At 43.9% G+C, this 12,737-nt stretch overlaps 7 protein-coding genes across 10 annotated transcripts; 3 read left to right on the top strand and 4 right to left on the bottom strand.

Annotated features, from left to right (window-relative positions):
- Positions 1-194: 194 nt before the first annotated feature.
- LOC108605697 (RING finger protein 121) lies at positions 195-1,837 on the bottom strand. The gene is made up of 5 exons (XM_017995488.2): positions 1,596-1,837; positions 1,492-1,526; positions 887-1,412; positions 582-817; positions 195-519 (listed from the first exon to the last, which is right to left on the bottom strand). The coding sequence occupies exons 1-5, from the start codon at positions 1,641-1,643 to the stop codon at positions 399-401; spliced, it is 966 nt and encodes a 321-aa protein (XP_017850977.1). The 5' UTR covers positions 1,644-1,837; the 3' UTR covers positions 195-398.
- A 218-nt stretch (positions 1,838-2,055) lies between these two features.
- LOC108605849 lies at positions 2,056-3,738 on the top strand. Of its 2 annotated transcripts, none has more exons than XM_017995659.2 (3): positions 2,056-2,319; positions 2,374-2,476; positions 2,552-3,738. In XM_017995659.2, the coding sequence occupies exons 1-3, from the start codon at positions 2,177-2,179 to the stop codon at positions 3,389-3,391; spliced, it is 1,086 nt and encodes a 361-aa protein (XP_017851148.1). In that variant the 5' UTR covers positions 2,056-2,176; the 3' UTR covers positions 3,392-3,738. The 2 variants fall into 2 exon arrangements, with proteins under 2 accessions (XP_017851148.1, XP_017851147.1); XM_017995658.2 differs by having other exon boundaries at positions 2,374-2,494.
- On the bottom strand, positions 3,739-4,459 carry LOC108605124. The gene has a single exon (XM_017994687.1). It carries the CDS (start codon positions 4,453-4,455, stop codon positions 3,739-3,741), a length of 717 nt encoding a protein of 238 aa, XP_017850176.1. The 5' UTR covers positions 4,456-4,459.
- Positions 4,460-4,658: 199 nt separating this feature from the next.
- Positions 4,659-6,832, bottom strand: LOC108606324 (laccase-1). 2 transcript variants are annotated; one of them, XM_017996343.1, is made up of 4 exons: positions 6,751-6,832; positions 5,835-6,692; positions 4,768-5,772; positions 4,659-4,691 (listed from the first exon to the last, which is right to left on the bottom strand). In XM_017996343.1, exons 1-3 carry the CDS (start codon positions 6,821-6,823, stop codon positions 4,778-4,780), a joined length of 1,926 nt encoding a protein of 641 aa, XP_017851832.1. In that variant the 5' UTR covers positions 6,824-6,832; the 3' UTR covers positions 4,659-4,691; positions 4,768-4,777. The 2 variants fall into 2 exon arrangements, with proteins under 2 accessions (XP_017851832.1, XP_017851831.1); XM_017996342.2 differs by having other exon boundaries at positions 4,663-5,772.
- A 1,061-nt stretch (positions 6,833-7,893) lies between these two features.
- Positions 7,894-8,641, top strand: LOC108606327 (putative sulfiredoxin). 2 transcript variants are annotated; one of them, XM_017996347.2, is made up of 2 exons: positions 7,894-8,239; positions 8,317-8,620. In XM_017996347.2, exons 1-2 carry the CDS (start codon positions 7,952-7,954, stop codon positions 8,527-8,529), a joined length of 501 nt encoding a protein of 166 aa, XP_017851836.1. In that variant the 5' UTR covers positions 7,894-7,951; the 3' UTR covers positions 8,530-8,620. The 2 variants fall into 2 exon arrangements, with proteins under 2 accessions (XP_017851836.1, XP_017851835.1); XM_017996346.2 differs by having other exon boundaries at positions 7,951-8,239; positions 8,320-8,641.
- Positions 8,642-8,789: 148 nt separating this feature from the next.
- LOC108606325 (actin-related protein 8) lies at positions 8,790-10,867 on the bottom strand. Its single transcript, XM_017996344.2, has 2 exons — positions 10,796-10,867; positions 8,790-10,739 (listed from the first exon to the last, which is right to left on the bottom strand). Exons 1-2 carry the CDS (start codon positions 10,798-10,800, stop codon positions 8,921-8,923), a joined length of 1,824 nt encoding a protein of 607 aa, XP_017851833.1. The 5' UTR covers positions 10,801-10,867; the 3' UTR covers positions 8,790-8,920.
- Positions 10,868-11,100: 233 nt separating this feature from the next.
- Positions 11,101-12,499, top strand: LOC108606326 (zinc finger protein 622). Its single transcript, XM_017996345.1, has 3 exons — positions 11,101-11,592; positions 11,653-12,015; positions 12,094-12,499. The coding sequence occupies exons 1-3, from the start codon at positions 11,101-11,103 to the stop codon at positions 12,442-12,444; spliced, it is 1,206 nt and encodes a 401-aa protein (XP_017851834.1). The 3' UTR covers positions 12,445-12,499.
- The last annotated feature ends 238 nt before the right edge of the window (positions 12,500-12,737 follow it).

Raw genomic sequence — 12,737 nt, 5'->3', positions numbered from 1 at the left:
GGTAAACGTAATAAATACAAACATACACATCGCACAATATGTACATATGTATATATATATACACACTGACATATAAATAGTATATGTATATCTAAAATACCATCTCTACGGTTTACATATTAAAATGAATAATGCAATTAGAAATGTACTGCAAAGGCGCCTCGTTTTGGAAATTTCTTTCAAATTGAATAAAATAGTAGTGTTCTATGGAGAACCAAGCGATTCCGGTTATCCGGGGAATGATGCTGCTCTGATATATATGTATATTGAAATTAGTCCGTTTTGATTTTAGATATCTGTTTTTGTTTTTTTTTTTGGTTTCTCTCTAATTGATTGGTCTCAGTTGCGTTTTTTCGTTGACGTGCTTTGACTAGATATCCATGAGTCTATTGCAGTATCTATTCCAGTCCCAACATCCAGTTAATTCCTTGTACTATGAAAAATATTAAAGGCTGCCATGCGACCAGCCAACGAATCCAGTCCAGCAGTCGACCATACAACACATGTGGCTTCTCCCACCTGAATGCAAATTAAATAACAATTTAACAACAATTTAATTGACAAGCGTAGGAGCAACGTACGGATTACGAAACATTTTCTGCAAATCAACTTTTTCCTTGCAGTAAGGACACGTCTGTTTCTTGCCCACTATACACCAGCCTCGTATGCAGAACTCGTGGAACACGTGATTACAGGACAGCTTATAAGTATTCTCAATGACACCCTCCTCGGACTCAGACACGAGCAACTGATTGCCACACACCGCACAAACATTGTTGTCCAAATGCCGCGTTGGCATGCCCTGCGGAGTGTAGTACTAAAAGCAGAGAAAGTTAATAACACTACCTTGTGGTTTTGTTAATTGAAATTCATTGTAACTACTCACACCAATGGCTGCGGCCATTTTATCTGAGCAAATCTCGGAAATGTCGCGTCCCAGCACACCTATGTAGAGACCGTAGAAACAAAACATTAGGCCCACATCCATCCAGGTGTTGGGTGGCTGGGAGAATATATAGTTCATGCCCAGGAAGGCAGCCATTATGACCAAATAGCCAACAATGCCTAGGCCATAGCTTAGCTTATAGATAAAATAGAACCATTTGTAGACAAGTCGAGGAGTTGTGCCCTGTATGGGCTTGCTGGTGGCACGACGCATAACGAGCGCTGTTATTGTGGTGAATATCAGCCAGATGATTATAAAACGTAACCAGAGAAAGGTGCAGGAAATAATTAGCGGTATGAGCCACATGGCCAGCAATGTGACAAATGAATAGGATCTGTAATGGCGCTTCTTCCATTCTACCAATATAATCTGGGCGATGACTAATGTCACAATCAGTATGATAACCATTTCCGAGTGCATTGCATCATGTCCCTTGTGTTTCTCCACCATCAGCTGATGTTCGGCCCTGTCCAATTGTTGGCGTTAAGCAAAACGAAAACATAAGTCTTTATATTCAGCTAACAGGACTTCTAGTATCTGCTTACCGCATGCGCTCCTCCGGCGTCATATCGTCCAGTGACTGTGAATAATCAAAATCCAATTATTATTATTGGATATGTCAGCACAGTGCTTATGCTTAGCTGCTTACCTTATTCATGTCCACTGGGACGTGCAGGTCCATGTGCTGTTTATGCATTTTTTCGCTATGTGCCGGAGCGTACGAGCCGTACTGTCGTCTGCGTCTGTGCCCAATTTTGCCAACACACACACACGTATACTTTTAACTAACAATTTGTCTAAACCATATACACAGGCTGTACATATGTATATGTATTCTAAAAAGAAAACAAATAATAATGGTCTATATTACATACTGTCCCTGTTTGCTAGGGCGAAAAGAAAAAACAATGTAATTATTAACAGAAAATCGTCCAATTTGGCGCTGTTAGCTCGCTGTTTCTGCAACGTTGGCTCGCTGTTACTGCAATGTCGGCTCGCTGTTAATGCAATGTTAGCTCGCACTTACTGTCATGTTGGCTCGCTGTAACTATTAAATATCTGTTTAATAACAGTGTTGAAAACTGACTGAAAATGCAAAAAACAAGTAATCCAACAAATCAAATACAGATCAATCCTAAAAAGACACAATGCCCGTATTTTAATACGTGCATATGTATGTGTATGATCGCACCTTGACCACAACCGCAGATTGTTGCCCGCTGTGATAAGATGCCGACCGAACATTGGGGCGCGTTATCCGATGATGAGGACAGCAATCCATGGATGCCGGAGAGGTGTGTGCCAACGTCCTCCAAGAAACCAAAGCTGGACGAGTTAGACCAGCTCGACCAGCTATTGCCCATGGATGAAAAGTAAGTACATGATTAATACAATTAAACAAATATTACACATTGCTCTTCATTTAGTGTCATAATTGAGTTGAATTGTTCTCTGATTACCCAGACCATTGAGGTGATGAAGCAAACGGAAATGTTGCAGTCTCTCATCGATACATACTCGAACAAAAATGCAAGTCCATATACATATGTACATATTTATGCTTTAATTGTTAATAGTTAATAACTAATTTGTCATAACTTTTAGGGTAATTCAAATTATCTGCTAAATCCCTGCCAAATGATACCTGAAGTGGACTTTCCGCCAGAGAATGTTGCCGATTTGGTAAATGAGTCAAAGTTTCAGAAACCAATCTGGTTTATACGCACTGAGGACACGTCATACTCCCGTGGTGAACCGGAGGAAGTCCCAGAGATCTCCAGCAACTGTGCCCGGCATATTTTGCGTAAGGTTATGTGCGGCCTACTACGCTTGGCAGGCTTTACGGATTGCTCCGAGACGGCTGTTTTACTACTCACAGATGCAACCGAAGAATTTCTACGCGGTTTTATTTCGGAATATCGACGACGTTGCGACAACAATGCCAAGCTGAAGAAATCAACAAAAATGCAGTTACTCCCACTCGAGCAGGCCTCCTTTGCACTGACAGGCACGTCCGTGACTCAGGTACATAACTACTACAAGCACAAGGTGATCACACGCAATCGAGCCGAAATTGCAGAGTTCAATGGCGTGCTGCAAGAATACTATAAGCTTATGAAGGAAAGCCAGAACAGCATGATAAAGCATCAGCAACACAACGATTTTAATGGTGGCGACTATCTGACTTTCGAGTTGCAGCCAGGAGATGATGGCGGCAACAGCACTACCGGCAGTAATAGCATGGGCATTGTAGGCGAGATGACCATGCAAGAGCTGGGTGGGGGCAGTACCAGCTCAAGTATATCGCTAAGCACCATGAGCAACGGCCAATCACAGATCATTAGCGCAAATGGAAATGCCGTGTCATACAGCCTGCAAGATGGTCAAAGCAGTACTCCCAATGCCACTTTGACCAGCTCAAGCAGCTATCAGTCTTACGAGTAGAAAATACTTACTTATACTTATTTACAGACCAGAATCCCATCAGGGTCTATAGAAATACTAAGCTGAGTAACGCTCATACAAACGAGTGTAGAAGGAAACCTCGTGCAATAGAATTTCGCTAAAAACATTACCGCGGTGGCACAGAAGTCCGAGCATAAAATCAAACTGAAGCGATTTCTGCTATACTACATTGCCTAAGTGCTTTAAATCGTTACTCATCTTAGTGTTTTTATAATCCTTGATGACATTGTCTATCCCCTTAGATTATAAGAAAAAAGTGTATTTTATGTAACCACTCTGGGACAAATTGAAAATCAGTAACAATAAAAAAAATCTATAAATTTAAACTAGCATTTCTTTTTCTTTTGACTAATCTTGCTTTCATTCCATTTGTTTTTGTGTCGCTGAGCCGTAAATTCGTTCGTTGGATCTATTGCTTGGAGCTTGCAGTCTTGTGCATTGCAGGTTTTATACTCAAATAGCTTATCCTTGCGGGGTTTTCGTTGCGCCCAGTGCTGCATATCTTGGCCTTTGAGAATGGTTTCTCCACACACAACGATAGAGGCCAAACTTTCAGCTTTTGAAGTTGGCTCATCCTCGACTTGACGTCGCTTTATCTTGGGCCTTTTCTGCTGTATTACTTCCGGCACAATGTCATCTTGTATATAACAATTGGCATTAGCTACCAGTTGCACTTGGTTTATGTTTGGCGTCTCTTCTTGGTGGGGATCCCTAATATTTGTTTCATAAAATTCTATTTGATTTTCAATAATTGCGCTCAATTTGCGCCAAATATGTTTTTGCATTTGCTCGCTTATTTGCATATTGCTGGAGAAGCCAGCGTTTTGATCTTCCTCATCCAAATATCGTTCGCTTTTCGGCTGCTCCTCAACTGCAGCATTAGTTAAGGCTGGAACCGGCAGAGTTGATGTATCCGAAATTGGTTTTTGGTTTTGGAACATGGCATTAGTAAGAAGTGTATGATCAGCAGCCTCCATGAACTGGCGCATCTGTGAGTCATCATCACCGTCGGAATCAGTATCACTATTTTGATGTCCGGGCATATTTATAAATATTTGGTCAAAATAACAACAAATGCCGCTTGTTTACTTTTATTTTTTGGTACAGCGATGACAGCGCGATGTGTACGAGCCCATGTGCTTCTCGATAACGATTAATCAAGTATTTAGCAGTTGTTCATTACTAACTTAGCTTAGGCACGAAGTTTAAATTTAAAAAAAAAAACCAACTTTGCATAAAACGAATTCTGGTACATATGTATCTAAATTATTAACATCGGCTACAAGCAATTGTCATTTAAAAACAAAAATACATGCATTTATTTAATTTGTAGCGGGAAGCCAAATAGTACTTACGCATAGAAGCTTAGGCCACGGAACTACAGAGTCCACAGTTGCTAACAGGACACATTTTCATTTCGACATCCTCGCCAACGCGCACAACAGCTGCCATGCCATTCTCAGAGTGCGGCGATATGTGACAATGGAACATCCAATAACCAGGACTATCAGAGTTGAACCGAATAATGGTGTAACCAAATGCCGGAACCTGCACGGAGTCCTTCAAAGGCGCACCACGATTACGACGGGGTAAAGGTGTACGCTTGTCAATTGTTTCAATCTGGCCAATGCGCTGCTCCCCCAGCACACCCATGCCCACAACACGGAACGTGTAGCCATGCAGATGAATGGGATGCGGCGTAATCGACTTGCTGGAGATGACAAATTCGACATTTTTCTTTGCCGGCACATGTATCACATTGGAGCACTTGCAGTGGCGACTCTTGCAGTTGAATCCCAACGCCGCCTGCTGTGAGCTATTGCAGAAGAACTGTCCAATGCCCAGATTTCGTGTCTGTAGTAGCGACATCTTTGGCATGCTGAACGTAATGTCATCCATTTGGAAGCGAAAACCTTCGCCGCGCATCTCCACAGCATTCATGCTGGTATAAAAGGTAACCGAGGGGTTTAGGGCCGGCTCCACAAGCTTGGAGTTTAAGCTGATCAAAGAAATGCTCTGCTCGCTGCTGCCACCAGCATCATCGCCCAGCTCATTGAGCATAACACCTGGGGCATCATAGGCATAGCTTAAGGTGTGTGTGCTCAAGGCGCGTGGATCTGCATCCTGATAGTGCAGCACTGCCTCTTGATGTAGCTCGTTCTTGGCACAGAAACTGTAGCCCTTGATGCGTAACCAATAGTTAGCTACATCCTGATTTGCGTGCAGGACAAAATCGTAGCGTTCAGCGCCATGGAACATGATCTTTTGCACCTCCACAGGCTCAATGTCATTGCCATCACTGGATATGACCACCAAGTCGTGATTGTCAATGCTCAGGCTAATAGGACAGTTGGAGACGCCTGTGGGGAGCGAGCAAAAACTTAAGTAAATGCGACAGGCAAGATGAAAACACAGGACTTACCATTAAATATGACACGAAAGCGATAACGACCACCACGGATGACGTTAAATGCGGCATAGAGTGTGGGTCTTGTCTTCGAGTTCTTTTTCATATTACGCCCACGTCCATTGATTAGAATATTCTCAGCAATACTCTCATCAAAGTTGTGGACCCAGTCCTGTATCATAATCACATGCGCCGAGCTATCAAAGTCATACAGATGCGCATGAGGATTAAGCTTTAGGGACTGGCGTACAATCAACGCACCCGCCAGACCAAAGGCGCGCTGATGCTCGGTATGACTGTGCCACCAATTGGTGCCGCCATGATCCACCTCAAAGCGATAGCGAAATGCCTGACCAGCCTCAATGGGATACTGGGTAACATGTGGTACTCCATCCATATGCGGCGTCTTGCGTTGGTGTATACCATGCCAGTGTATAGTGGTTGTCTCGTGCATGGCATTGATTATATCTGCCACAATGGTGTCGCCATAGCAGACCTCTATGGCTTGCCCTGGCAGCTTGCCATTAACCACCATAACTTGCGTCTCCAGACCATCCGCATACTTGCAGTCATCGTTGAGCGGCTCCTGCTCCGCCACTTTAAAGTTGTCTACGTACTCCTTACCATTTAGCTTAAAACGATACTTGGCCTGTAAGTAACGCTTGCATGTTGCGGACATTGTTTCATCATAGTGCACCACCATATAGTAGTAGCATGTCATGGGCTGCTGCTCCTGGCATTCACGCTTGCAGGGATGCGTCTGGTCCTTATCCGCAAAGCGCCAATCCGCGGCCTCGCTAGACTGCGCAGTAACCTGTGGATATAGCTGGCTAACACGCTCAAACTTGCTCTCTATGCGCTTGCCGTCGGCATCTGTAACGACCATAATCGATTATCGATAGCTAACGACAAGTTTTTGCTGCCAATTCACCTTGTATGCCATTGATTCGCACTATAATCAAGCTGCTCAGCAAAGCTAAAGCTTTCAACAGTTTCCACTGCATATTTATTTTAGGAAGGTTGCAACAAAAAAAAAATTGTGCTAGCACAGCGTGCTAAACATAACTGTTGTCGAATTTCCGCTCCCATTGCCTTTTGTTTAAGGTGAAGTCAACAGAATTTTTGCGATTGTGATACGAGTATTCCAGAAACTGCTTAGAATTTGCTTGTCGACCTTGTTGTACAGTTGGTAATTGTTAATTAAAGATTCCTAATAGTCATGCCGCTTCCAAACAGAAGGCCAAGATATGGATATCTTTTGTATAGACAGAACTCCAATTTTCCAAACGTAATAATTGTTGATTCAGCTCTAACTGTGTCTGCCGCAGTGCATTCATGAATGGAACAAGAACCACTTACGAATATTTGTACATTACTTATTAAAAGCTATATACTTTTAAGCATAAGCAACCATTTTTCCAATTATAATCTTTGATACTGCCAAGTTGCCTGGGGAACTCCAAAGATACCAATCTATTGACATGGTCTGTCATTTCAAATTTAAATGAGCGCTCTTGTGCGGTGTTGCAAAACGCAAACATGCAGATCACTTACAGTGCTGGACAAGTTTGTACATTTTGCTAAAAAAAAAAAAAAAAAAAAACAACAGCAACGTATAAGATTTAAATAAATTTGCACACTTTGCGAGCGCCTTGATTATTGTTTTTATGAATATTTATCTACTGATAAACAGCGTTGAATGTACTTTAGTACAAACAGAGATACATATGTATGTACACAGATTACACAGCGCTAATCAAAAATGCTTCTCGCGCTCTCGCACTAATGTACGTTACAAACACATGTATACTATGTATGTATGTGTAACAATCAAACCTAAGAACATGGTATGGAATTTGAATTTGATTTTAATTTAGCTTTTATCACTTCGCATTCGCAGTGAAGTGCATAGGCCCGGGGGCCAAGCCAAGTTTCTTGATTATGCACAACGAAAACAAACAAAATCAATTGCAACAATATGTTGTTGTATACATGTACACACATACATATGCATGTTTGAATATATGTGCATACACATGTATACATGTGTGTGCTAGTGGCAAACCACACATTAAAACAAGTTTGAATGCGGCGCTAGCACAACGAGTCCAATTTCTAATTGTAGGCGCGTCATGAACTTCATTAAGCATTTCATACTGCCACCGAGCAGACGCTGCCTCTACCGCTGCAGAGCAACGCCAACTCCAACGCCGCAGAGAGCGCTTGCAACAGAGAGCAACAATCACTTGATTTCACAACAAAGCAATAACTTACATCAAAAGAACATGGCCTGCCTGGATACCACCGTGCACTCCGCTGGCATTGCCGAAGTCCATGATGTACCTATGGAAGTTATCAAACGACCAATACCGTCCGTTTTGGATGAGCTAAAAGTGCAATCACTTATGACCACCATCAACGTGCGTATTTTTCCACATCAATTACATTTGTTGCTAATCTGGTTTTCACCACTAACTTTCCATATGCCAAATTGCAGCAGGAGAGCAGCGAGGCTGAGGTGCCACCAGTGGATATCTTGTGGATTGTCGGCAGTGAAGGTGGCAATTACTATTTTAGTTTTGGCGGCTGTCATCGCTTTGAGGCCTATAAACGTCTAAATCGGCCCACAATCAAGGCAAAATTAGTGCGCTCTACTTTGGGTGATCTTTATCATTATATGGGCTCCAGTGCGCCCAAGTATTTGGCGTAAAATTGTTAACACTTTCTCGAATACTTTTGTTGTTGAAACTGTAATGCAAATGAAAATGTTATAAATTTATTATGATTGTTGCGCTCTATGAATATAAATCGAGCATAGCTTAAAAAAATGCTAAATAGCTAATCTACAAGCTATAATTAATATTTTTATATATCAACCTGAGCTGTAAGTAAATATTTCGTTTAAATGCATCATGTCTAAGCAAACTTGTGCGTCTTATACAAAATTCTATATCAAACTACGACCTGATTGAAATTGGTTCATAGACAACTCTAGTGAATATATAAAACCTATAACAATGTCCATACATAAGTATGTACTTAAAATACATTATTAATAAATATTTTATATACAACTGACGATTGCACTTTTTAATGCGCTTTCACCAGAGAAATGGTGAACGTTCGCGTAAGATGCGCAGTCCGTATCGTTGCCATTCGGTACGCGTGATCCACAGCTCGCGCGCACTTTCAAGCACAGACATAATAGCGGCACCCTTCCAGGCCACCATGCCCACGTCCATGCCTTTGGTGAAGACATTCACCTCAAGGCCAGTAGGTACTTGCGCCATTATGCGTTGCTCCAGCCAGGCGGTCAGACCTTTTGTCTTTGCACTGCTGCCCACAAGTAGAATGGCGCCAAACATTTTGCGACGTGTCTCGTAGTTGTTGCAACGTCCAATTGCCCGTATAATAGCCTGATCCAGTGGCACCACCTGACCGCCAGAATTATAGTACCAAGAATTGCTTGCCTTGGACTGCAGCTTTTGTTGCTGCTGATGGCCGTTTTGGTTGCTGTTGCTGCTCGCTGTGTTTTCATCCTGATCAACCACATTTAGCTCCTCATCCTCGCCATTTATGGTCTGTTGTGTGGGCTTTGCGGTTGTGCTCGGGGCCATCGGCGTGGTCATCACTACGGAATCGCCTAGGCGCACGCCATTGCGTCTGGCTGTCTCGCGCAGATATTCAGCATCGAAGCAATCCTCGCAATCATACTGCTCCTGCGCCGATTGCTGTGTAAGCACCTCACGCTTTTTACCGGTCACATTGAGCAGCTCGGTGTGAAAGATGGCTAGCGGCGCCATAATAGACTCATCACCCACTTGCAGCGTATACCGAAGCCAGGTGTTCAATCCTCGACGCAGCGTGAAGTGCTTCTCCTGTGCGCCGCATACCGTTGGAGTCAAATGACAGATACGCTCCTTGAGTTCGTCCACCAACTGCGCATCCACATAGCTGTGCTGCACATTGCACTCGCGATAGGGAAAACCGCATTTGCGCAACAGCATAAGCAGCACTTGAGCAATATCGCCTCCGCCATAGTTGAGTCGTACGCGTGCATCCAACTGGGATATGCCATCCTCAATGCAGGCAATGGAAGTCTTCTGAGCGCCTATGTCCACCACACAACCGTAGCCAATGCCAGCGCCAAATGTGGCTGCGACGCTGTCCTGAACCAGAAAGCAACGCTGGAAGCCTAAACGCAACAGCAAAAGCGTCATGGCTTCGCGTAGATGCCGCCGCACATAGACATCATTCACTACAAGTACGGCGCTATGCGTTGCCAGCTCACGCAGCGGTATGCCAATACGCCGCTCCAGCGCATATGACCAGATTCGCTCCATATGTGAAAGTGTCGCCTGCAGCGATCCTCCCCTACCGTTGTGCACATTAAGCTCGCCACGTCGCATTGGGAAGTGTACATCATAGTAGGACGCCGCGGAGGCATTTAATCGCAGTATTTGCTCATCGTAGAGCAATTCAGCGTCGCTGACCCACTGTTTATCCTCCACCGCTGAAATAGATGGCTGTACATGCTCCGCTACGCTGCGGCGATTGAAATGTGCCAATTGCTGTGGCGGCGTTGCTACGCGTAGTCTGTTCTGCTCGTCCACTATGCAGTGCTGCAGTGTGCGCGATGCTGCCAGCCGCTGCTCCTCAAACTCCGCCTGCATGCGTGTGAGATTCTCAGTGTTTAGCGCTGGTAGCAGCGGATCATGATGGGCCGCCCCCACAGCATCTTCGCTGCGCCTATATGCCACTGCATGCAGCAGTGTAATGGGATTCAAGTCGGCGGCGCGGCCAATGCGCAGTTGTTGCGACCCCGGATGAAAAACAATTATTTTAGGGGCCTCCAAAGGCTGCACCGGCGACTGTGTCTGCGGTATAAGGCCGCTGCTGGTGCTGCTCGCACGCGATCGTCTATAGAAACAACATTGTTATGCGTAAATAATAATAACTGAACGTTTAACACTTACTGCATTCTCGAAAAAAAAATAACGTATGCGGCGTTTTGCCGGTCTAAAAAAATTCCCTACACTAGACCTGCATTTTATTAGAGATGCATCGATGGTGATTTCGATATTATCGATAACCAATAAATTATGCTTGCTACTCGTTACTTGCTCGATAAGCTACTCGATTCTATAAAAGTTTCTGTCTTTCTCTCGATAAGCGATAACATCTCCATCAACGTGCTTTCTGCCTTTGTTGTCAATTTATTAATCATAAACACGTTGTGAAATTCTAAATTTTATTCGCACACTAGTATATCAAACCAAAAATGTCCCAATTTACGTGCATCAATTGCGATGCTCGTTTTGTCAACGCCGATGTGCAGCGGGAGCATTATAAGACCGACTGGCATCGTTATAATCTAAAGAGACGTGTGGCGCAGTTGCCGCCCGTAACAGCCGAGGAGTTCCAACAGCGCGTGCTGAGCGCGCGAAGCGCCACAGAATCTGCCATCGAGGAGCAACAGATGAGTATATACTGCACAGCTTGCCGCAAACAGTTTGGCACACAGAAAGCCCATGACAATCATCTAAATAGCAAAAAACACAAGGATTGCGTTGCACGATTGGAGCAGGAGAATAAGGAAGCAGCACAATCCGATTTGTGCGTCAAGAGCAAAGTGGAACAGCGTCCGCATCCAGCTTTGGCAGCTGCTGCCGCTGGCAAGGGACGTCTGGCATTTGCCGAGCGTGCAATGCAAATGGACGATGATGAGGCTGATGATGATGATGAAGACTTTGAAGATATTGAAGAGGAGGTGGTAAGTAGCTAGACTGCTTGCTGGCATATTCTTATTTGATAACATTGTTTGCTGTTTTAGGTGGATTCGGATGAATGGGAGAAGATTGCCGAGAACCCATTGACAGAGCGTGATTGTCTATTCTGCACAGAGCAAAGCGAAGATCTGGTGGCGAATCTTAAGCACATGTCTGTAGCACATTCCTTCTTCGTACCCGATACCGAGTATTGCACAGATATTGAAGGCTTGATCTACTATCTGGGCGAAAAGGTGGCCAATTTTTTTATTTGCTTGTGGTGCAATGATCGCGGCAAGACCTTTTACTCCCTGGATGCGGTGCGCAAGCATATGGTAGACAAGGGCCATTGCCAGATGCTGCACGAAGGCGTAGCGTTGGCTGAGTATGCCGAGTACTACGATTACAGTGCCAGTTATCCTGATAATGTAAGTACTTTTTAAATATTGACTCTGGATTATCGTATAACACACTCTCTCGCTCCTCTCTCTCTCTCTATTTTATAGCAAGAAGGCATGGACATCGACGAGGAGGTTGTGCCCGATCTACTGGATGGTGATGAGTACCAGCTTGTGCTGCCTTCGGGCGCCGTCATTGGTCATCGCTCACTATTGCGCTACTACAAGCAACGTTTGCGTCCCGAGCGCGCTGTTGTCCTAAAGAAATCTGACCGCAAGCTGCATCATGTACTGAGCGAGTACCGTTCACTCGGCTGGACCCAGACACAGCAGCAGGCAGCGGCGCGCAAGGCACGCGACATTCATCTAATGAAGCGCGTGCAATCAAAGTGGATGATGAAGCTGGGCACCAAGGCTAATAAGCTGCAGAAGCACTATCGTGCTCAAGTGCTCATATAAATGAATTGAATAAAAGTCGCAGCGGGGCGAGTGTTTTACCGCTTAAATCAAGAAAGTTGTTTTCATTTTTTGCTTTTAAATAAAAATACATAAATTAAATTAAACATTAAATAAAGTTTACTTTTGATTCTGTATAAGTAAAACTATATCTCGTTATCGTTACACTTACGACATACATACACTTAATCGTAAAACTAAGTAAAAAAAAAAAAAACACTCCATATAGTAGTAAGAACAGCTAACTTAATGAGCGATGTGTGGGTGAATGAACGAGACGGATATACTGCGAGACT

The sequence above is a fragment of the Drosophila busckii genome, chromosome X, assembly GCF_011750605.1.
Source record: "Drosophila busckii strain San Diego stock center, stock number 13000-0081.31 chromosome X, ASM1175060v1, whole genome shotgun sequence".
Lineage (NCBI taxonomy): Eukaryota > Metazoa > Arthropoda > Insecta > Diptera > Drosophilidae > Drosophila > Drosophila busckii.
This window is presented reverse-complemented; position numbering and strand designations above follow the sequence as displayed.

Excerpts from the sequence above, each read along its gene's own strand:
- LOC108605697 (XM_017995488.2), bottom strand. The coding sequence starts at position 1,643 with ATGCATAAACAGCACATGGACCTGCACGTCCCAGTGGACATGAATAAG. Across the intron at positions 1,413-1,491 it reads ACGCCGGAGGAGCGCATGCG|GGCCGAACATCAGCTGATGG; the intron begins GTAAGCAGATAC and ends ACAATTGGACAG. Across the intron at positions 818-886 it reads AAATGGCCGCAGCCATTGGT|TACTACACTCCGCAGGGCAT; the intron begins GTGAGTAGTTAC and ends CTCTGCTTTTAG.
- LOC108605849 (XM_017995658.2), top strand. The coding sequence starts at position 2,177 with ATGCCGACCGAACATTGGGGCGCGTTATCCGATGATGAGGACAGCAAT. Across the intron at positions 2,320-2,373 it reads CTATTGCCCATGGATGAAAA|TGTCATAATTGAGTTGAATT; the intron begins GTAAGTACATGA and ends CTCTTCATTTAG. Across the intron at positions 2,495-2,551 it reads ATGCAAGTCCATATACATAT|GGTAATTCAAATTATCTGCT; the intron begins GTACATATTTAT and ends CATAACTTTTAG.
- LOC108605124 (XM_017994687.1), bottom strand. The coding sequence starts at position 4,455 with ATGCCCGGACATCAAAATAGTGATACTGATTCCGACGGTGATGATGAC.
- LOC108606324 (XM_017996343.1), bottom strand. The coding sequence starts at position 6,823 with ATGCAGTGGAAACTGTTGAAAGCTTTAGCTTTGCTGAGCAGCTTGATT. Across the intron at positions 6,693-6,750 it reads GCGAATCAATGGCATACAAG|ATGCCGACGGCAAGCGCATA; the intron begins GTGAATTGGCAG and ends TGGTCGTTACAG. Across the intron at positions 5,773-5,834 it reads CTTTCGTGTCATATTTAATG|GCGTCTCCAACTGTCCTATT; the intron begins GTAAGTCCTGTG and ends CGCTCCCCACAG.
- LOC108606327 (XM_017996347.2), top strand. The coding sequence starts at position 7,952 with ATGAACTTCATTAAGCATTTCATACTGCCACCGAGCAGACGCTGCCTC. Across the intron at positions 8,240-8,316 it reads CACTTATGACCACCATCAAC|CAGGAGAGCAGCGAGGCTGA; the intron begins GTGCGTATTTTT and ends GCCAAATTGCAG.
- LOC108606326 (XM_017996345.1), top strand. The coding sequence starts at position 11,101 with ATGTCCCAATTTACGTGCATCAATTGCGATGCTCGTTTTGTCAACGCC. Across the intron at positions 11,593-11,652 it reads AAGATATTGAAGAGGAGGTG|GTGGATTCGGATGAATGGGA; the intron begins GTAAGTAGCTAG and ends TTGCTGTTTTAG. Across the intron at positions 12,016-12,093 it reads GTGCCAGTTATCCTGATAAT|CAAGAAGGCATGGACATCGA; the intron begins GTAAGTACTTTT and ends TCTATTTTATAG.